Here is a 23,962-nt window from a genome sequence, read left to right as displayed (position 1 = left end):
GTGTTCACTTTTGAGATTCTTCTAGTCATCCATGGAAGACTTCATTCACTGTCTCATTTATTTGGTGCTTTAGTGCTTATGCTATTGCTTATTCAGAACTTCCATGAAAGACTAGGTCTTACCTGAAATCAGAAACTAGATGCGTTATACTCATCAGAGTAATACTAGGTTTCTGCCTATTATATTTCACTTCTATTAAGATTTTCTGAGAGAGTGTGTAGGAAAAGTCCTGTGTGTATATTTATTATCTGTTAAAATTCCGTGTGCCACAGCTGAATTACCATGGCTTTGGCCATATACAGCTAAACCTCTCAGGAAAAGCAACACTGCCAAGTCTAAAATTTAGATAAGAAGGGAGCAGGAAATGAGAATAAGCGGGTAGTAATAGCATACAATAGCTGGTTAAAATTATCACGGATCCAATCTCTTAAAGAATTTATTTGCCTCTAAAACTATATTCTTCTCAGAATAATATAACATGGGCAGGCAGGGCTCGTAACTTCCTTCCTGCAGTCCCAGCCGTGTACAGACTGTGGAGAAGTTGGAGGGGACACAGAAACTAGCTGCTATTCCGGAAAGGTTGTTTTGTAATAGAAGATTCTGCGTTTCTTCAGGAGAAAGATAATGCAGTGTCAGGCTACAGCTCTAGTTGGCTTATGTAGAAAGCAGGTAACAGAGACATTTCTAGGTATATTTTTGCTCTCGGTTTAGGCTCCCTTAATCCAATTTAGTTTCTTTTGTAGGAATGTTCTCCACTCAGATAATCATCTTCTCATCCAGCATCCCTGTGCCAGTTTTCTTCCCTAAGCTTCCTGCTTCCCCCCGCCCTCCCCTTTGGTCTGCAGCTCTGCTTCTTCTTTCCAGTGAGCGTTTCCCTGTTTCTTTCTCTCCTGCGGTATCATCTTGGTGTATGGTATTTTAAAGAACTTCTTTGACAGTAGCCTTGCTCAGCTCAGTTCAGGAGTGAGTTTTAGTAGTGGTTTCTTGTTGTTACTTTCTGTGGCAGCTCTGATTTGGTGAGTGACATTTCATAAATGTGTCCTCATCGTTACAGCAACCGCTGGCAGACTTTCACTGGAGTACCTAGCAGCAACAAGTTTCTCAGTGTTTCCTTGCAGTACAAGTCCTGGTAGCTGTTTGCACTGGAGCAACTGAAGGAGTTTCCATTTGGACTATTATGTACTTACGGATTTCCTGCTTCCATGATGTTATCTGTAGTTGGCTGGAACTACACCCAGTAGCAGAGCCAGCAGCATTATATTGCTATCCTGTTCTCTGGATCATTCAATCTGGGAGATAATTTTGGGAACTTGCGTTCTTAATAGCCTATGCCGCTACCATAGTCTGTGTGAATAGGAAGTATGTGTTTATAAGAAAGTTAATGCAGAGGAAAGGTTGGAGTCCTGCCAAAATGCACAGCCAAATCACTCCACAGTTGACTCGCACTGTTATAACAGTTAAAGTGGTTTCTAATACCCTGGGACTTCGTGGTACTGTAGTTGTATTGTGACTCTAAAAACATACCCAGTGCCAAAATCACTGGGCACTGGTTTGGCTGTGCATCTGCAGTGCTGTTTTCGTGCCCTGCTGTGCACTTACTTCCCTGCCAGCTTATCTTCTCTCCCCAACCTGGATGCTGCCAGGTGCATATTGTCTTCCAGCAGTGGGAAAAGCACCTGGCTTTTCTCCTCTGTTGGAGGTGCTCCTAATGCCCCAGGAAAGTGCCAGAGCAGAGTTTCTACCTGTCCAGGGTCCTGGGATCCCAGGCAAGGCTTAGCCAAGGCTAAAGTCCCATAGCCCAGGGAGGTCAGAGGTGGGAAGGGAATCACTGTTGCCTGTAACTTCTGTCATGGGATGAAATATTTTGGGTATATGACCCAGCCTCCTAGTTAGATTACCTGTTAATGAGGCAGGAGATACCTCTGCCTGTGGTACTCAGAAGCTTCACTTACCCTTGTGTAAAAGATTTCATAGTATTGTGGTATTAGGGGTATCGTTCTTTTTTTGAATCAGTTATTTGTGGCCTTTTTTTTCTTATTACTTAAAGGAGAAAGTAGCACTTTTGGGGGCTAATTTGATAACTCCTGAAATACTCCAAATGTGTAATTTTAATATAAATACTGTTATTGACAGGACTAAAGCTTACCATGCTGATATAGTTAGCTCAGTGAAGGAGTATGAGTTCAGGTTTGTGTCTCTTTTTAAGGTGGTTAGAAGTTTTCTGTATCCTTTCATGGCTTATAGACTTTCTTGGGGAACGATTGTCTAAGGCCCAACTCATTTGGGCATTTATAAGAAATCTCCTCTTCTTTCTACCCCTCTCATTCATCATATGAGTTTCCTGATGTATAAGCAGCTTCAATTTCATGTTACAGCCTCCCGGTTTGGCAGCGTCTCTCTGCAGCTTGACTGTGTATTTCCTTACACTGGTGAGAACATAATAATCTTTGAGGTTTCTTATCTCTCATTTGAATTTAGCTGAACTTGGTCAATGTGCCCAAAGGTTGCAAGAATAGAGAGATGCATCTTCCTTCCCCTCACACCAAGCACTAACATGTAACCTTTGCTTCTATAAAAGACAGACTAAAAAGTCAGCGGCTAACTATTGTCAGTAGTAGGATCAGTGAGCTGCACCTTGCTTTAAAAAAACAAACAGTTTATCCTCAGCCTCAGACCCACCCCAGTCAACAGTCAACATTGTCACATATGAAGAACTTGTTTAGATTACTAAAAAAAAAAAAAAAGAAAGAATTAAGGAGCAATCTGATCACATAGTCACATATTTATAAGAAAGACCTTGCTCTAGGATCATGTGATTAACAGTTTGTGTCTTGGGTAAACTTGCAAGTCTGATGAAAATGTATAATTTCTGTCAAATTAATGTTGTTATTTATATGCATCTTGCAAAAATCACTCCTCACTGCTCTGGAATTGTTGATTTTTTTGTTTGTTTGTTTGTTTAAATCCATTTATAACTCATTCATAACTGTTGACAGTGGAGCATCTACAGAATACAAAGTAATCAGCAACAGAAAGGTTTGCTGAGCGACTTCCAGCAAACTGCCTTGTGGTGGTGTGATAAGCAGAAGATGGGAGTGTCCACAGTAGGTTGTTGTGGAATGTTTTTCATAATACATTTCGGCCAGGAAAGAAAAAAATAACACTTTTGGTCTGGTTTGGTTTGGTTTTTTGTTTGGGTTTTGGCGCTTTTTTTTTAGCTCACTTAGATCATGCGAGTCTTGGTTAAACTCTGTCCTAAGTTTATTTCAGCTAATAAAATGGCTGTTACATTGAATGCCTCAGGAAAGCTAATAAAAATGGCTAAACTGGCACTCCATCAAAGTCATTATTGTCTGGTTTTGAAATCATCAAAGTAGCATCACAGTGCCTTTAAAAGACAAGCAGTTACAATAAAATCCCATTCTCAAAGGTCCATGAATTTATTCTGGAATTCCAGAAGAGCATGCTTTGATAATATTGGTTGTAACTGGTTAGAATATTTATTCATGAGTTTTTAAAAGTCTTTGACATGTTCAGTGTTTGCTCTTGTTATCATCAGTGTGCACTTAGAATGTGCTCTGTCCTACTTATATGTTGCTACTAGTTTACGTTGCTAGATATTTCTAAGATGTCTTTTCTCTCATTTAGGATCTTATAGTAAGAAAGATGTAACATGAGTTTGTTTCCTGGGGGAAAAAAAAAAAAAAAGTAACACTTTCTAATACCTTATCGCTTCTTATTTGTATTGTATTCTCCACTTTCTCACCTATGTAGCAACCTCTAATGTGGTAAGCTGCGTACGTACTAAATGCCTTTCACTTAATAATCACTAGTTAAATGTATTAGAGGTAGGTCAAGAGCTGAGATTTGAGCAGATGTGCAAACACTTCTAAATGTCAAATGTTCTTGACTCAAAAAGCTTATAACTGACAAGCTGAGGGTGAGATAAAGAAATGCATTTCTATCTTTTTTACTTTTCAATGGGAGAAAGGTGGTACAGAGATGTCAAGTCACTTACTCATGAGCACACAGTCCTTTCCTTTGTTGGAAATTGAATCTGAATCTACTTTTTCTTGAACAGAGACTCTTCTCATTGTCTGGTTTATTTTAAATAAAAGTTGCGTTGCTGTACTTGAACATGCAATACCAGTGCTTAAAAGGTTCATTGCCTTACCAGCATTCACTATTCTGCACATTAATAATTCTCTTTTCCCACTCCTTTTTGCTGTTTGGGTTCATGCTGACATGCAGCAGTGCTGCCTGCATGGTTTAAGCCTCTTTCCCTCCTGGACACTGCTGTACTGGTGTGTATACTGCCTGAGTGGTGGCGGGTAGTCCTCCCTCAACATCATACTGAATGAAGTCGTCTCTTGCTTTCTTACTGCGTTGCTGCCTAGGGGAGAAGGTTGCTCCCTATGTCCTCTTTCTCTGTAAAGATTTGCTGCTACAACGGTATTATCAGCAAATTTGTAGTCAGTTGCTTTAGATATAGTTTGACATTTCTGTTACACAGATTAACATCATTTGCCACATGAAGATGCTACTTGAATTCATTCTTAAAGTGAGCTAGTACGTGCAAGAACGCTACTACGCTGTTTTCCCTCTTGTGCAGTGGAAGTGGCCCAAGAGGTGCCACCAAGTAGACAGGCATTCATTTTACTTCTGTAGGATAGGTTTTCCCCCATTAACCTGCCTTGCCGCATTCTGTAAGATACTGCCTTGTGTTCTCATTGCAGCTTACTTCCTTCTGCTCTTTCTTGAAGTGAAAATTACATTGTTTCATGAAGCCTTTAGGGTGGATATGGCCTTACACTTCATGCTTAGTTTGCTCTACAAAAGTATTAGAGTATTTTTTGTGATGAAGGATTTTGTCTGTCTGGCTGTAATTTGTACAATTTTAATCTGGTAGGTTAAAAGTCAATGAAATATCTTTCTGACTAAGGAGGATTTAAATCACCTTTTGGTGGTGTCTTGACAAGGCAACATCGCATACAGCAAAGTTGTGTCTCCTAAGTATGTTGGTCTGTATGGTATAGCGCATAATGTGCACACACATAATTATAGTCAAAGAAAACGTACAAACGTAGGAATTGGTGCATTTCATTTTGTCACATGTCGCTGTTTTATTATGTGACTTAATGAAATGAATTTTTAAAAATGGCTTACAAACTTTACAAATATTTTTACAACACAAGAAACAGTTTTTAGAGTACTTTATTTCTGTATCACTGGTTTCTGATTTGTTTTGCATGCTTTGACTGGCAATTAAAATTTAGTTAGAAGACTTGAGATCTTCGTGTTCTGTCTTGCCCTGGGGCTTTATCTTCAGATGAAGAGACTGGTTTGTAGGTGAAGATTTTACTGAGGTAGAAGCGCTGGAAAAATGCGGTCACTTCGTATACGTGTTAGAGCCATTGTCCTTGGTCTTTCAGGGAGGATAATGAAACTTGAGTGTACTAGCATTTTTCAAATCGGATACTTTTTCTCACTTTCAGACACCAAGTATTCACTGTTAAGAAGGTGCTGAGCAAACACATAGCACAGTAGTCTAGAGAGGTATTTGTAGTCTTAGCTGATTTTTTTTTTAAATTATTTTGTGACAGAGCTACCTCCAATTCTGTGTTTTCAGTCCCAGAGGCAATCATTCTTCCTGCTGTCACAAAGAATCTTCCTCCATGCAGCACAATAAGGATAACAAAACTCATTTCAGTCTCAATTTAATTCCAAGGTAAAATTTGAAATGAGGTGGTAATGAACTTGAACTCATGGTTTTGATTGTCTCCTGCATGCTTATACAAGCACTCGGACACAGTACAGGTATTTTCCAGACATGGTTCTGTTCCGAGAGTGTTTGTCCCTTCAGCAGATTAAACACTGAAATTTTCTGCTTTGCGTGCTGTTACAGTTAATATAGTAACAACATTTGGAATTCAGCTCTTAGGTTTGAATCAGATCTACCTAAGTACAAAAGAAAAGATAATCATATCATGATATGATAGTTCTAGGAAATAATGAGTTAGTAAGACAAAGAGACTGATCCTCTGAAACAGAGAATGATCAAACCAATAAAAACCATTTGGAAAGCAAAACGCACAAATGGGTTTCACAATCCCAGCTGTGCTGTCCAGTGGGTACTGTGGTGATGACAGCCACCGCCTCCCTCAAATCCTTTGAATTTGGACATGTGTGTCTTTTCTAAAATATTGGTTTGTGCTACATACGTTTAATATAGTCATTCACAAACAGCCTTTACCTGAAATAAAACTGGAATAGCTCTAGCGAAGTCAAAGGAGCTACGCCAACAAACGCTGGCTAGAAATTTGCCATCGGAGGTCTCCGAGAAGGAGTGCAGATCTTTATGATGCTGTGACTGGTCCTTTCGGGCCAGTCTGTTCTCCACTAACAGTCCACGCAATTAGTTAAATTGAAAAGCATCCTCTCTCCATGCATTTGGCTTTTCTAGGCACAGATGAGGTCACAAACCTTCCCAAATGTGGCTTTCTGTAGTGTGGACTTCACTGATCTCTACAATAGTATACAACCAGATGGAATAATGAGCCCATGCTGGGCTAGCAGAAGTCAAAAGACCTTTTCCCAGACAGGACCAACACCTGCTATTACGGTGGGCTGCTTTATGCAAATACTACCACTTTTTTATTACTGCATTACAAAATGCATTAAGCATCCAATTTCCTTTGTAAATGAAGCAATGTATTACCTCAGCAGCTACTTTTGAAGCTATCTGCAACTTAAAACACAGATGTTAAAACTAATGGAACTAAATGAACCCCGTCTGAATTGTAATCCTTGAATAGAGAAGTGTTTTTAGTAGGGGTTTTTTTTAATTATGAAGTTTATTAAATGAAATACATATCACAATGGAGAGGAAAAAGTCAAATGATCTTTTATGGCAAAAATAAAAGCTTTAAACTTGCTATCCATACTCGATTGGGTACGAAATGCCGAAAGAGAAATAAAAAGACAGTTAATCTTGCTGCAAAGCTTAATGGTCTGTACCACATTGTAACATAGCCCAAAACAGACAATTGCTTGCTCATAAATCTTTTTTTTTATTCACATTACAGAGAAAAATCAAGACTGTCCTTTAAAAATAGTCTGTAGTCAAGTGAGCTTGAAAGTTTATGTTCTTAGTCATCATGTTCGACCATATTTATGGTGCCGGAAAGAAAATCCGAGGCTTGTGTGGTTCATTTTGTAAGTGATGTACAGGTAGCGCAAGTATGGGCTGGAGATCATAAGGTTCTCTAAAGATGGGGGCGGGGGGGGAATATTGGGCAATTAACTATTGGAGAATTTTTTTCCAAAGTCCGTTGAATTCAGTGCAATGCTTGTAATCAAGCTGTTTCTATCATAAAACTTTAGATACCTACTGTATGAATGTCTGGGTTAAGAATTCATGTTCCCAGTACACACCTTGGAGGATGGTTAACTACCTGATTTAGGGGCTCTGAATCATCTTGTGGATGTTCTGTAGACATATGGGAAGCCTGGGCTGCTAAATTTGGAACCTGAAGACTTGCCACTCTGGGTTAGGGAGTATATGATGTGTTGCCTTCTGAAGGATTTGGAGTAGATCTTGGAAGTGTATTTTGTAGTTATCCTAGTAAACACCTGAAGGTAAAATAAAGGGAGGAGGGCAAAACTTAGCATGGGGAAGATTTTGCAGGCATCAGCACACTCCCTGTTGTGTTTTAAACAAATTTGTCACTAGACACCAACTTATGTATTATCACGGGGTCAGGGAAGCCAGAAGTTATTGCTTGGGTTTGGTTTGGTTGGGTTTTTTTTAAAAAAAAGAAGGCAAAAAACCAAAAGAATTTAAAAGTGCACTGTTAGATTGCTGTTTAACCTTCAGCCACTACCATATTTGGGCTGCTTCCTTTGTTTATCTGGTTAGTTTGTTTGATAAAATAACTACTGCATGCTTTGATATTTTATATATACTTTTATGTACAAACTTTTTAATTTGGTAGCTCTTCTGGACACAGAGTTACTTGAGCTTACATAATTTTGGGAACACTGTGAATTCTGCAAATATTTAGCCATTTTAGGTAGATAGATAGATGTGTAGATGTTGTTTTTTCAAAAGCTTTTTCAGTGTTTCGGTAACTTGTTCTAATTTTTCTACCACTGTGATTTGATGTATTTATTTTTCAAAAAGAACTTATTTATAGCTAGTATTCCTTAGTAAAAATATGCAGCTAATCATTTGAATGAATGGGAAGGAGAGGAAGCTTTCTAAATAATCTCCTCTTTAGGGAAGTAAATGTTTGGTAGATAACTCTTTCCTTGCCCTCAGGTTGTCTGTTACTTCTTTAGTTGTTAATTATTCTGAACTCAAGAACATTATTGGGCTAATGTAAAACAGTTGTTTTTCCACTGAAATTTCCATTTCCAGCTGTGAGTAATTCCACCTTAGGACAGATCATCATGTGTTAAATTTCTACAGTGTTCGGCGTATATTTCATTACTCTGTACCGTACCTGGGAAAATGTAATTTATTATCTCGTGCACCAAACATTCTGTCTGTGCTGATGTACATACTCATCTGAGAAGTGCAATTGCTAGCCTGCACTCACGTGCCTTTAGCTTTGTTTGAATCTCATATCTGCCGTCCTTAAGTATTCATGCAAAGAGCAAAACTGAACAAAAACAGTTTAGAGCATTTCTGCTACTTGTTTGCTGTAACCATGCTGTAAGAGAGTAGGAAGGATATTATTAATCTAGTGGTACATAAACAGTGCACAAGCCAACTCTGCCCCCTGTGTATATTAATGAGATAACAAGAGATGCCTGTAGCCTGGCAGTGATAATTTTTAAAAATCACTTTTGCTGTTTAATTGCAGTTTTTGTGTTTTATTGATTTTATTAAAGCTGTCAGTAGCAGCACGTTAATAGCACATTACAGAATTTATTTTTAACTAACACAGAATTAAATACTAATAAAATGAGACGAGCATGACTCCAGCATCCTTTCCATGTGTTGGCTGGGCTCTGGCGAGATGATGTGAAGCTGATTTAGTTTTTAGTAAAGGTTAATTGAGAGTGAAACAGTGAGAATGGTTGAGATCTCTTAAAAAAGAACATTGCATACCTGTCCATATATATTTGTGTTCATGGCAGAGGATAATTTAAGCAGTTTAAAAGTCTTGGTCTCTGCTGTGTTCTTACCAGTGCAGTAAATGTATGCTAAAAAGGGAAATTGCTTAGTTACTAGAAGCCTGTAAGTGCTGTCCAACAGCCACAGAAACGCAGTGTTAACCAAAAGACAAGGAGAGCAGCGGCCAGCTCAGACTAGAGTAGGTGTCTGCGCTTTTTCATAGTTCATTGGGCATGAGCAAGTGCTGGAGAGGACTGTGAATGCCGACACGTCTCACCGGGCCCAGAAAGGCAGTATCATTCCCAGTGAGGTTAATGCGGGATACGTTACAAGATAATTGAAGGGCATTAGCATTTATTAGAAATTAAAAGGGACGCAGATTTCCTTAAGGCCTGCCATCGTAATGTGCATTTGGGGAGGATGAAGTGTTTCTAATTAACAACCTATGTGCTTTTTGGCTGCACTGCACATTTTTCTGTTTGACCACCTGGCCTCTGGCTCACGGTTACTCAAGCCAAACACTTTAAGCATGTGAATAAATGTTCCTGTTTTTCTTAGTGATTAAAGAAAAGCATGACCAGAAACATGACCAATGCCAGGATTAATGTGTCTCAGACTTGACTGGGTTGAGAACTGCATTCTTACAAAGAGAGTGTAAAATAGGAGGTGCTGAACTTGCCCCCAGCACAGTCTCATTCAGTGTTGTGTTCTAGGGACACTGAAGTTATTTCAAAAGACAGGGGTTTTCTGGAAAATTGGTGCTGTGTTTATCTAAAGTGGGAGCACTGTGAGATGATGTCTTACTGAAATGTTTCTTAAACTGTTTTCCTTCCAGCACGCAAAATAAGCAGTGTACATAACAGACTAGAAAAACGCACTGTAGACAGAGATAACTCTCCACCATCTCAGTGAGGGAAGATTTATACCTTCCTGCTACCTTCCGTGTCCCATCCTGAGGAAGAAAGGAAGGAAATACTCAAACATTGCTACTGGCTTGCAGCTTCTTCAGAAGAAAATAATAGTAGATTATAGGTGGATAAGTTTTTCCACAAAATCTTGGATGTTTCCAATTTTATGTTACAAGTTTTGGAACTTTCATAGCAAAACTCCCTCTTTTCCCCAGTTATAAGCATTTTTAAAATAGTGTACTTGTGCTTACTTGTAAGTGATGTTGTAAGTGGAAAGCCCCACTGAGGTACTGCTTTGCGCTTCCACATGCAGCTTGCTGCAGATGTGCTTGGGGACATTTATTCTTTACATATCTCTATCCCAGTGACTCCAAAGTTGCAGGAATTGGCAGATTTCTGTAGCTTTTGGCAAGCTGCAGTTCCCAAGGCATTGTAGTGATAACTCTGGTGAGGGAGTTTCCTCACTACTGGTTGTGTCTGTGAGACAATACAGTCTTGCAATACAGAAAAAAACCTGATTTTAAAAAAATAGTATGTATCTGATAGTTCAGTCCAGGTCAACAAGTAAATTAGCATTTTTTTTGACCTGCCAGTGACTTACCTCATCATTATGCAATACTTTTTCTGTTCAGGGAGTCCTGAATGTAGTTCATAGAGCATATCCTGAGAGCTGCATCTTTATCTTTGGCAAACTGTGAATTACTGTGACTGCACTGAGCCAAACAACGTCCTTCATTTCTTTGCAACAGCAAGGAAAATGTAGCGTTATTACACAGAGGAAGATATTTGCCCCTGTGTTATAATTTGTTTGTTTACTCCTTGCTGCTAGCAAAGGCTTAGGGATGCAGGAGGTAAATACGCTGCTTATCGAATCTTTATAGTGATCTCAAATCTTCAAAAGGTCATTTTTTCTGGAAATTGTAGGAGCAAAACTGTATGGGTTTTCATCTCTTCACTCTCCCCATCAGTGCAGTGCTTTTTTCACTTAAAAAGTGATAGTCTATGCTAATATTCACTTTTTGAGATATGATGAAGGGAACTGAAGGACTGTGTCTGAAACTTACTGAGAAACCTGCAGCAGCATCTGACATAAAAATTTCCTTACAAATGTGAGTAGTTACAACAAACAAAGAGAAGAGGCTTGTAAAATATACAAATAATATTGTTTACAAGATTTCAGCTTCAGTCCTCCTCCTTGGTACTTGGGGAAGAAAAGTACTTCCTTCTGAGAACAGGCTCCAAAGAGCTTTGGCCATCTTCTAAATAGATGCTAAAACAAAACAAGTGAAGAGAAAACAGTCGCATCCACTCTCTTATTTTCTCATAGAAAGCATTTGTTCTTCAAAGTCTCTAAATATTAGCTATTACCAGAAAGGACAGCAAATGCTTTCAGGGCATTTCATGAGAATTTCAGCCCAGCCCTGTCATGTGCTCTGAAGGAAGTGGGTGGAAAGCCTAGTGCGTTTGGGGCTCAAATAGGATGTTGCTTCCATTTTATAAAACTGTCTTAGTTATGACTAAAACCAACCTGCTAAACTAAAGAGAAGGTGGTTTATGGATAGGACGGTTGGGGTGCAGTCTCCAGATTGCTACAGTCTGCATCCCAGCCTATGCATTTTTGGGTAGGTCATTTTGGTTAGCCACCTGCCTAGCCTAAGTAGGGGAGCTTTCTTTGCTGCGTTTAGTGCTCCTGGTACCAGCACCTGTGCACCAGCTAAAATCAGGTTTAGGTGCATTTTTCATTATCAGGGAATCTACATGTGCACTAACTCCCCTTGCATAAATACAGCCATGTACTGTGTGTGGTACTAGCACTCAAAGAATGGCTGAGATCAGAACAGATCAGATCTCAAACTGTTAATGTGTTTTAAAAAAACAGTATCGGTATGTTGGCTGAGAGTAATTAACGAACTGGCATTATTTACTTGAAATGGAAGAGTGGTTTTCAGATCTTTCCTGTGATTTATATTATGACTCACACATGGGTTAATCCCATGAAGAGATTATGTGAATTGGTGTCATTAATCAGAAGCTGTCATGTTCCTGCTTTTGTATATCTCAAGCTGAGGTTGCAGGTATAAAACACTAAGTTACAATATTCAAATTTATACTCATTGCTGTTCAACACCCGCCTCACTTAAAATAAGCCGAATTACAAATGCAACATAGATTAAGTGATCCTTTGTTTACACCAACAGTTCTTTCTGACCTTAATTTTGTCATCCTGCCCATAGATTTGAACATCTAGAAATTAATGTCAGATTTTAAGCATCGTTCTTCATGCATGACTCTTTAGCTGTACAGCAAGCCTTTTCTGCCTCTTAAATCAGCTTTGCCACTTGTCCTCACCATGGGGGAAAAAAAAGCTAAAAAAGAATCTTTGCCAAAAGAAAAGGGATGATTCATGAAGATTTTTCATGGTCAACAGAAAGTATTTAAAATCTGATTAGATATATGAAAGAGAGAATTTATCTTGGATTTAGGTTTCACTGTGCTATGCGAGCTAAATGTACAGTCACATCCTCAGTAAAAATCCCGTGCTATGACAGAAGCAGGCTGGAAATAAGTGTGACTCACTAGCCATAATGCTAGTGCCATAACCTTATGGAAGGGAAATGTCTTGTATTTTCAGAACTTACTTGAGGGATGTAGTCGTCATCATTTCATACATGCTCAGATCACTAAGAAACCTGAGATTTGGCTTATGGGTTGGTTATGGTTTTCTCTTTGGTTATTTTCCTGCACAAAGACATAGGTCACATTTGCTTTAATATGGGTTGCACGTTGGACTGAATTTCAAACTTTGCAAGAGAAGTTTGTCAGGAAAGATTTTTGCAGTTTTGTCCTAAGAATTTCTCATGTATGTAATCCTAATACTTTACAGAAGAGTGTCTGGGAAGATTATTAGAACCATATTTTTTGATAAAAAGAGAAACCTTTGTAGAACTGATGTATAATACTGCACAGCAGTGTTGGTAAATAGTAGAATGAAACAGCAAATCTTTTGCTTGGAATATAATAGAGGTGAAAATCATGTTTCAAAAACCAGTCGGCTGTCTTGACAGGTAAAGAAGAATCTCTCCTGCAAACCCATCACTTTTCAGTTCTGAAGCTAATCTCTCACACGGTTACCAGAATGACTTTGCAGGACTTGAAGCCTTTGCCCATACTTGTAAATTAAAAACCACTTGGGAATGTTTCTAAGACATGATCTCAGTGATTTTATACAGTGAAATTATTAAATGTTTCCTGGCACAATTTTGGCTGATTTTAGCACTCTCCTAGGTGGTTGCTGGGTAGTTTGGGAGTTGGCACAACCAAGGGACTGTTCCATGTGGTGGCCTCCGGTCAGCAATCGCTTTTGGCAGATAAGGGGACGTAGGCACATGACGTGAACTTGGTTTTGCTGTTTGGCTGCAGCAGCGGGGAACTGCTGAGGCTGGGTTTAAACTGCTAATGTAGGTGTCTTAACAGCAGCAGTGAGGAAAATGGGTTGTGATTCTAACTGGAATGTTTTGTTTATTTTTATTATGCCTTCCACTGTATGAATTTTGTCAATGTTACTGTTTTACCACATGGTTACTCTTTAACGTGGTTGTGTGCACAGAAACCAGATGTCTCCTTCCCTCTTATTAAGTATTACTGCAAGGCAGTGTGTTGATTAATCTGTTGCTCTTTACTGAACCATTATGGCCTGCCCATAATGGTGTTTAAAATCTGTACTGTGACCATAGCTGAGCCTCCAGCACCCTGCTATTTCTGGCCAGCTCCTCAAAATGGAATCTTTCTCTCTGGACAGATTGGGAACCCATAGGAAGAGTGCTATAGTTTTGAGCGCAAAGAACTGAATTACTGTATATTAACTGTTTTTCAAGATCTAGGTGTCATGTCATCATGACTACGTCATGAATCTGCTGCTTGGTCAAACTCAGTGGGCAAGCCTCATGTTATATGATGTGCTCTCCTTTGTATTTCCTAAATAATGGCATTAGAAAAGTAATGTGTTATAACTAAACAAGGGAGAGAAGAAAGGAGTAAAAGTAATGTGTTATAACCAAACAAGGGAGAGAAGAAGGTAGGGAAATAGAGGATGCTGGCAAAAGCAAAAAGAATAGGGAAAAAAGTTGCAGTACAAAAGGTAAAACAAAAAGAGGGGGGAGGTTAGTGTGATAATTTGATAAACATATTGGATTGTTTGTATTGTTGGTGTGTGTTTAAATAACATCTGTCTCCAAATCACTGGCTGAATTCATCAGTGTTGGTAGAGCTGAGACTGCTCAGCAATTTCAGTAATGCACCTTGTTTGTTTGGAGCCGGAGTAGATCTCTACTGTGATCTGTAGGATCACATAAGCAGCAAAAATTGATTTCTAGCATCTTTGACTTTATTTAATACCATCTAGATTTGAGGAAAAAAAATTAAGTTATTGACAACAATGTGCATCTGAAAAATAATTATTGTCAAGATTGTTGATATAGATATCGCTGATGGTTCCCCTCCTATATCTTCCATTTTGAAACAATGCAGAAACATTTTTTATTTTTTTACAAATTGGTAGAGGTTTTATTGTATCAACTTTATCTTTCAACATAAAGGGTTGTTGCCCAATATTCCTTTATATGTTTTATCTGAGTTCTGCTCTGATTCAGCAATCCTCCAGGACTAGGCTGAGATCTATTTATTTCCTTCTGAATCACATTTTATTCTTCTAGATGTTATAGTGCAGCATCTTCGTAATGGCCAGGAGATGTTTACAAGGATCTCATCTTTTCCCTTTGAAAAAGTTAAGGCTACCTTCTAGAGCTGTAGTGCTGCATGTTGAAACAGTTGATTCTCCTCTGAGGCATTTCAGTGAATCACAGTAACATATATAATGTAGAAGTTAAGCTGCTTTCACTCCAAAACCTTTTTTTTTTTTTTTTCCTTTTAAAAAGGCAAGCAGACAGTATTCTGTTTAATATCTTTGAGAAGGCTGAAAACACTCTTTAGAGAAGCTGCTGCTTAAAAATTCTGGATTGTGATAGTCTTAAATAAAAAAAACCAGGCAAGTAAGCAAAATTGTGTAAGATCGAGAACTGTTAGCAATCCCTTCTATTTGAAGAAATGTCTGTGCTGCTATTGTTGGATGGGATTAAAGAGAAGCATCACACTTTTGCCATTTTTCTGTGTCAGCAGTGGAGTTTTGACAGGAAAAACCCAGCAGGCCCAGAAACTGCTTGCATGAGTCTGTCTGCAAAAAAGGAAAATTCCCCCAAAGTACGCGTGCTATTAGACATGAATTTGGACTGAAGTCACTGCTAGCACACGGGATCCTTGTGTTGGTAGAAAGCTGCATATCTGTTCTACCTGAAGCACTGCTTTAGGACAATTTAGCATTTCCTGTATCGTTAATAGCTGGAGCTGGGGAAGTTCTAACAAAAGAAGCATATTTCCCAAAGTGTTAAAATGCGTCTCCTCCAAAAACCTTTCGCAGGGATGTCAGTGTGACTGATAATCAAAAGCCAGAATGTGCCCTCATATGTGTGCTTGACTTTATAAGGACTCTTGAGAGGCTTCCTTTTTCCTCACATCATTTTCACTGTCTCTGCTCCACTGCTTGGAGGTTCAAACAATTTATCATCTGAATTTAAGAACAACAGAAAATACCTGCTGTTCTGCCTTTGTCTCATTTGATAGGCATGCAGCATTATCCCAATAGGAGTTGGAGATGATAAAACACCAAGTGAGATAGGAGGCAGACTGAAATGGTTATATTGTCATTAAACTTACAGCACCCTTGGCTGTTATGATGTATTTGTGCTATGTTGTAAGCCTCAAATGAATAATTTGAAAGTAAATGAATAAAAATAGTACTATAGGTTAGAGAGCTGTTTGTGACCCCAGATGCTATGGATTTAGAAGCTTTCACTATTCCTCTTAAAACTCTGTGTGTGTGTGTGTGTGTGTGTGAAATAAAAACTTGCTGGATATTTTGGGAGTCTTCTTCCTTCCCTTTGGAGTGAGTTCAGAGCTGTTAGAGTATGGCTTGTGATGGAGAGAACATCCAAAACTATGGCTATACCTTCACACCATAATAGGGACAGATATCACTCTATTCTGGTTGTGCTGAGCATCAGTCAGAAGCCAGATAAATCCAGCTGACAGGGCACCAGCTGGATTCGTGCTGTTTGCAGTAAAACTTCTACGGGTTTTGATGAGCCAGGGGAAGCAGTGTTGTCACATTGCTGACAGCTGAGTGTAGGGCATCACTTTGTTTAACTAGATACATTAGTTACTCCGGAGAACACTTTAAGATGTGTTAGAAGACATTGTCACTGCAGTGCATTGAAAAGTATTAGCTGAGCTTAGCAAGGCATCTGACCGTGATCAAATATTCCTCTTAAATTAAAAGCATGTTTGGGTATTCTGCTCAGCCTGTTCTTAGGTAGCTAATAATGGAGTTGGATCTTCTTGCTCTATTTTGGGCATGTCTTATTGAATCATGTAGGGAATGATGTGACTAATTTGTGAAACAGAAGTCCCTGTGCATCAGCTGTTCACTGTGGTTTTCCTGGGGGGAAGATGGGACTTTTTATATTGAAAGACACTGATGATTCTTTTCAGCATATCAAACAACAAATGTACTCTAGGCTTCTCTATTGAAAAAAAAAAAAGAACATATGGCTTTTATCTGTATTTCCATCATTACATCTGCATAAATCTCACTGATGCTAATGGGACTTGTAGCAACATAGATAAAAGACAGTCACACTGTCAATGAGATACGGAGCAAAACAGAATAAAGCACACCACAGAAGCAGGAGGGTTCATCCCTGTAGGGACAACCTGCAAGCGTGTAAGTCAGCCTGCTTAGCTTTGCATGCCAATAGTTTGTTCTAAGGCTCTCCAGAATGAAGTACCTAACAGTGTCTAATGCAGTGGCTGTGCAAACTTACTAAAAGCTGAACTTTGCTGCTGCCTAGATGGATCTTTTCAGAAAAAAAGAGAGTTTGGTCCTTGCATCCGCTCTGCCGTAGGCGCACGTATGAAGTCTGTGATGGAAGGCACCCGAAGGACAGTCCAAAAGCACCTGGGCTTTGTGGCTGGGAAGGAATAGATGGGACTATGGGGGCTGAGCTACAGCTCTCAATTGTGGGCATAATGGGGGTAAGCGGAAACCAGCAGGCTCACCTTGAAACAGTAGAAAAGGGGTGAGGGGATAGTGCAAAAGGGTCAAAGAGGCAGACTTGTGGGATCCTGTAGACATTAAGAAAGGAAAAGGAAAACCAGCAAGCAGCATGTTTTTAAAAGTACGCAGAAATACATGATAAAGGAGAAAATTAACAGAGAGCAATACATTTAGTCCTCACAACTGATCGCAAATGGCAACGTTATCACTGAGAAGAGGAGGAAGTTCTGGGGGTGGACCCTAGGACAAAGGCGTTAACTGGAGTGGTGTGATACAGAATACAGAATTATTTATTTCAGTGTTTAGCCAACGTGTTGACAAAATTAGCATAGCATAGTTAGCTTTGTTCCTTGAAGGTTTCTGAGAGGATTTTGTCTAAAATACTGTTTGAGTTCTGTCCAAGTCCTATCCACAGACACTTGAAAACTCTACACCAAAAGCAGCAGACACGCTGACACCAGTAGTTGCTTTGACCTAGATTCAAATATTAGGGATTTCATTTCTTATCTTTTATTTTGCTATTTAAAATAGTATAGGTTGTCCTCTTTATTGGTGTAACATACAGATTGAGTGTTCAAAGAAAAGAAAGAAATTAACAACTTGCTATAGAAGGCTTCTTTAAAAGGAAAATTGTGCAAGGAATGGTTTTGATCAGCCCCTTTCCTAGGATCCCACCTGTAAATTCAGTTCTTGCACCTCTCTTGCTCCCCAGGCTCAAGAAACTCAACATTGCCCTTTAACACATGAGTCAGAAAGGCAGGCTTTCTGTAAGATGAAGTGACTGCTGCTGTCTTCAATGTACCATTCTCGTTTTACCTGGGGCTGTGTGATATTACCTGTACTGCCCTACAGCCTCTTTATGGTCTGCCAGCATTTTCTTTCTTGAAAAAATAGCATACCTGGGACATGTGCTTCTGAAAAAGCACTGTGTTGTAATCTGATATATACGGATATTCTTAAGTCCATAGAGAAAAATGGTGAGTTATCTTTTCATCCCAGAATATTCATAGTAAATAGAAAAATAAAAATCTTATCAGTCCTTACTGCCCAAAGGAAGTCCATAAACAGGACTCCTGAGTGTATGCAAATAAAGTTAAGTTCAGAGGGATTGAAGAGGTATAGTTGTAGTATGCATAATTCTGCTTGTACAGAAGCTACCGGGAGTACAATAGAAAAGATTGGCAGTGATTTGAAAGTATCCCTGCTGCTCTGGTAGGAAAGCGACCACACAACTCAAAGTGATTCAGAAGAACTTCGCTCTAAGCACACTAGTTCCTATCTGAGTTGACTGAACAAGGTACGAGTAATTTTCTTACAGGAATGTATATGTGAGCCTTTAAATAAAAAGAACTGCTGTTGACTTCAAAACTGAGTCACCAGCACTGACGAATTCTTGAAGAAGTGAATTTGCCATCATTCAAAACTATTTTAGAATAGTTGTTAATTATTTTAAAAAATAGCATGTGTCGTTTCTATTTCTGCCTATATATTTCCTAATAGATAGTGAAGCAGGACTGAACACCATGGAGACGCTATTTTGTCAGTGTTGCATTGTGACATATTCGTGATCTTTTTTTCTTTGCTTCCTTAACTATTTTTTTAACTTCCTTATTTCATTTCTGTTTGGTGTGTGTGTCCATTTTAGTGATAGTCTAGTTCATCTCATAAGTCATTTAATGTTAACTTGTGAATACTACTCCGAGGCATCTATCAGGCTTAATAACATATTAGCCACCTAGTCAGTGTGCTTCCCAGGTCAGCTATAGAACACAATAAATATATTGGAAGTACTTAGCATAAATCTATTTCATCAAAATGGCAATATAGTTTCTCTTTGTCAAAATACCTACGTGTTGGCTTTCTTTGCTGTTTAAACGCTGTTCTATTTGTTCCTAACTTCCCCTGTTTAACAGCAGACAAATCCAGGGAGCACTGAATGAATCGGATGATCCCGAAACAGGCTGTCTAACTGATAACAAGCCAACTTCTCGACACTTCTATCCTGTCGCCTTGCTGCTTGTCAGCTCACACTTGCTGGTTGTGTGGCTTATTTTAAGTCTTGCTTTGCTACTAGCCAAATATCAATAAACTTCACTTGTGTTCCTTTCTTTTCTACAAACAGCAACAAACTAACTTTAGAAAAAGGAATTATGCTGTAATATTTCTACAATCTCAGACCCCAAGGATTCATCTTTAAGATACAAATATCTGAAATGTACTATGTTTTTGTTATTTTTTTCTGAACTCTAAGAAGTATACTATGCATTGAGTGAATTGATTTGCTCTTTCTGTTCATGGTAAAGCTTTCCCACTGTAATTAGCTCGAAGAAAGCCCACTTACAATGCTGTCACTGTATACAAGAAGGTGTGGAATCCTGAATGCTTGAACCCCTCTTTCCAGAGTAATTAATCTGACAAAAAAAAGTTAAAAATGAATTTGCACAGCACAAACTAACCCCTAGACAAATATTACAGGGTGGTGGTTTGTGAGACTTAGCTTTCATTGTGTTATTTTCATTGCTGATGGATCTTTTTTGTTTAACAAATGATTATTACTTTGCTACAACTAACCCTTTTCTGTCAAGTAACTAAATGGAATAGAGTAAGTTCTGTTTTGTAATGAAATTAACCTGTTTGTAAGTGTTCCTTTAGTTGCTTTTGCTTTCAAGATACTTTTATATTCTTTTTAACAAAGTCCTGTTAATGTCTTGATGCACCACTTTGGCACTTGTGTGACTTTTGTACTGTATGTGAACAAACATCCTTCCTTTATGAAGCAGAGAGTTGGATTGGGCTGTTTGAAAAGCCATTCTCTCCTTTTTTCTTTTTTTTTTTTTTTTTTTTTTTTTTCCCCTTTTCATTGCAAAGCCGAACATGCGGGAAATGAAGCAGAGATGAAACTTTCCTTCACAAATCTCTAGGGCCAGACTTAATAAAATGCCTTATTCCTAGAATACTAATTTTTAGGGCAATGTGTACTCTTGCACATATAGTAAACAATTTGAAAAAAGTATGAGAAGATTTAAAAGGCAAATATATTTCTGGAATTAGAAAAAAATGTATCATTAGAGTATTTAATTTTTTTTAATTAAACTTTAAACCTCAAGGGCAAATATATTAGGGGGGAAAAAGTCTCATCACCTATTTCTGAGGGCAATAACTGTACTGGGCCTGGCCTTGGATTTAACTTTGTAAGATGTATCATCACTTGTGGAAAACAAAAATGTAGAGTTGAATCTTTGTTATTTTTACTTCAACTGTTGCTGAAACTCTGCAATGAACAAATAAAGCATATTTATTTATTCTGTGTTTCATGAAGTTGTACTTTTTCCCCCTTTCACTAGAGAAGGATGCCGCATAGAGAATGTACTGAAGAATGTCAAATGCAGAAAGTATGCATTCAACATGATACAGCTGATGGCTTTCCCAAAGTACTACAGACCTCCAGAGGGGACATATGGAAAAGCTGACACCTAAGTTTAACAAAAATGTAATCAGGAACATAGATCACGCTAACTAGTGAATATAAAAATCACTGTTTATGACTTACTTATTGGGAATGTGTAACCAGTTGAGGTGTTATTTTTATTAGGTTTTATCATTTTACATTAAAATAACTCCAGTTAGTCATCATGAAATAAAAAGCAATGGACTGAATATTCTCAAAACCAAACATATTCAACTTTTCTTTGTGAAGTTGAAGATTAGTATGACTCATAAGCCAGCTGGAATTAGTTTTTTGGGTCGTTTGATCGAAGATTAAAAAGGGAAACGTCATTTGCTATAGGAACTGAGGTTAGCAATCTGGAAGGTGGCATTCTGACTTGGAGCCAAACCTGAGATTTGATTTAAGGAGTCTCTTCTGCTGGACAGAGTGTTTTCTGGAACCGGCGTAGCACTGAGATCTTGATCACTAATGATTAAATCCTTCACAGAAGTGTTTAGGAAAGATACTAATGTTAATACCTGGGCTAAATATAATTTTGGTAATTACATTTAGCTTCTTTACATAAGCATGGTAACTTCATAATACATTTTTAGTAATTACAGCCTGTAATTTCAGTAATTCCATTCTGATTCCTTGCAGTTCATTTGGATGTATCACTCTTGGCTTTCTGTACCACAGCCAAATACCACTTATTTCACTTTCACATAAATCACACTGAAATTAGGGGGATTAATTCTTCAAGTAAGGTGACCTGAATTTGACCTGTCATGTTCCCGTTTACTGTAAACCCTTAAAACTAAATTTTCTTTAGTGGTAGGGAAAATGAGTTGTATATACAGGAGTTAATGAATCTTTAGGCTATAAAAACATGTATGTTTTTACAGAGCCTAAGATAAATGTTATAATTATGAGTAACCTGCTGTATTAGCACTAGTTAGCCACAGCAGCTGATTTATATCAAATTTGTAATGCTGCATGTAGACACTCAAGGATGAGGAACTATTGGCTTTAAAAATGAATTTTAATGCTTCTGCCAGCATGTGTTAGTCCTGAAATTTGTCTTGCAAAGAATATTTGTGTTTTCTAATTGTATCTATTTATTGCTGCCTTCTGCCTCCCAGAGAGAAATACAATTAAAAAAAAACCAACTATTCACTGGTTACTGACCTTTATGTAATGCATTCATTTTGAGGAAAAAAATGTCTAAAGCAGAAGTGTGCAAATTTTATCCTAATGAAACTGCACTGGGAATTTGAGTATCTGTAGGAAATCGTAACTGCCATGGATAAGTTAATGTTTGCTTGCTCCTATGGAAGTCAAAGAAATCTTGATGCACTGTGAGTTATAATTCGTTGTTTTCAATCTATTAATGCCCATTACTAGGTATAAATCTGTAACTAGACTAGTATAAATCTGTAACTAGACTAGTAAAAATACATATTTAAGAGCCTGATTCTGCAAACTTTAATTGGGTGATTACATGGAAATGATCTATCATGTGAATAAAATTAAACCCATCTTGTATATTTGCAAGATCAGGCTTTGGGGCTTGTAGGAGAACGTCAGGAGGAGATCCTCATTCCAATATTCATTGACTTCAGTGAAGCCAGGAATTCACCTATGCAATATATTTGCCTAACTAATTGGAACTTTTTTCCAAAGTAAAGCAGGTCATTTAAATAATATTTTGGTGCATTTGTTGGTTTTTTTTTTTTCTGTTATATAATGTGCTATCATGAATGACTGCTTTGTTTTTCTGGAATGTATTACTTCAATGACAGATGTCAGAAGAGCTGGCATTGCATCATAGAAAAGCTCAGGCAGATGAGAATATAATGCCTTGATTTTTTCCTGTCATGTACCAGTAGAAGCAGGCACTATACTCATTGGGTGGGTGGACGTGTGCATAAACTTGTGCTTGGGTCTCTAACTATAGCATAGCTGATCTGTACAAAACTTTTTTGTGGATTTAGGGAACATAAATCTTCCCAGGAAAGTCATGTTTTGTTCTGTCAGACCACCACACTAGCCCTCACTATCTGGCCATGTTTATTATTAGCTTAAAAAACCCCTACACGTACACTTTAGAAATAGCGATAAATTCCTCATGCATCTCTGGAAATAATCCCACAGAGGTACAATAGAGAATGCTGGCCTTCCTACAGTAATTCTGAAACAATCTGTAAAAGTCTATGTGGGGATGGTATTCGCTGGTGGGTACTATAGGTTCTTATCGTTCTTTATCTTAGTCCCATGGGCATTCTGTCAAGTTCAAAATATGAAATTCTATAGATTTCCTTCTTATCAGGAAAACAGTCTTTCAAGATCTTGCCTCAGCATTTTAATCCCACTTGGGTTCTAAATTGCCACTGTGACAATCATATTACCTTTACGTTTAAGACGTTTTCCACACTGAAGCCATGTTTTTGGAGGGGGGGGGGAAAAAAAGGCATCGGATTACTACTGTTCTTGTTTTAACAGCCACTCCCAGCATGTTCTTGTGAAATTAAATCTGTTATTTGTTAAAGATAATTAAGAAAAAAAACCCAAAACCCACATCAGTGTGCTGCAGTGAAGCTTCATTGGACTTGGGCTATTACAGAAGATTAGGCTGGGTTTTGTGCTAAATAAGGCTGAACATTTTCAAGCCAATTTTTTGGTTGGAACATCTTTTTGTAGGTCACAAGACCCTTGTAAAACCTGCTGACACGGTTCCAAGTCTTGCAGAAGAGCCTCGTTGCTTCAGTACTGAAACAGGCTCAAATGTTTCCTTGTTTGGTCATTGCCAGCTGTGGGCTCCTGCAGTCCATATAGGCAAAGGCTGTGCCACCAAAACTGAGCTGTCAGCTAAGCGTGGATTGAAAACTGGTGGTTTTTTCTGGTTTGCCTTTCAGGAAGAAAGAAAGGGGATTTTGCTGCAAGTTGATAGTTATGTTACTTGGAGTACGTTTACTCTTTGTAGAATTACCTAACAGAGGAGTTAAATCATCCCTGAGGTCTTGCACATAGCCTTGTAGTTCGCTGTGAATATCGGAGGAGTAAAATTAAGCAAATGAATTTTTATGAGCAAGCTACGCCATTTGTTTTGCGAAGTCTTAAGGGAAACATACTCATCTTGGTGGCGGACTGACAGAAAATGTTCCATATCTGCTCTCTTAAAATTTTGTAAAGTATAAAATAATCTGCTTTGAGGGGAGGGCAGTTCTCAAGGGCTAGAAGATGAACATTCAAAAATATATCTGGCATCTAAAGCCAAATCTTACTCACAGTAGATGATATTTGTAGAATCAAGGTCTGCCTCGAGGAATCCTGAAATA

General features: G+C 38.3%; 1 protein-coding gene across 7 annotated transcripts in view; it reads left to right on the top strand.

Moving 5' to 3' along the window:
* INPP4B (inositol polyphosphate-4-phosphatase type II B) overlaps nt 1-20,707 on the top strand; it is a 292,966-nt gene extending 272,259 nt beyond the window's left edge. For 5 of the 7 annotated variants that reach the window (XM_075709899.1, XM_075709900.1, XM_009488861.2 and 2 more), the window contains one exon: nt 20,542-20,707. In XM_075709899.1, coding sequence (XP_075566014.1) covers nt 20,542-20,674 — 133 coding nt within the window. In that variant the 3' untranslated portion in view covers nt 20,675-20,707. Of the gene's footprint in view, nt 1-19,110; nt 19,286-20,541 lie in introns of those variants that run through there. The other 2 variants (XM_075709897.1, XM_075709895.1) reach the window with 2 other exon arrangements.
* Nucleotides 20,708-23,962: the final 3,255 nt, after the last annotated feature.

Source organism: Pelecanus crispus, chromosome 4 (assembly GCF_030463565.1).
Source record: "Pelecanus crispus isolate bPelCri1 chromosome 4, bPelCri1.pri, whole genome shotgun sequence".
NCBI lineage: Eukaryota > Metazoa > Chordata > Aves > Pelecaniformes > Pelecanidae > Pelecanus > Pelecanus crispus.
This window is presented reverse-complemented; position numbering and strand designations above follow the sequence as displayed.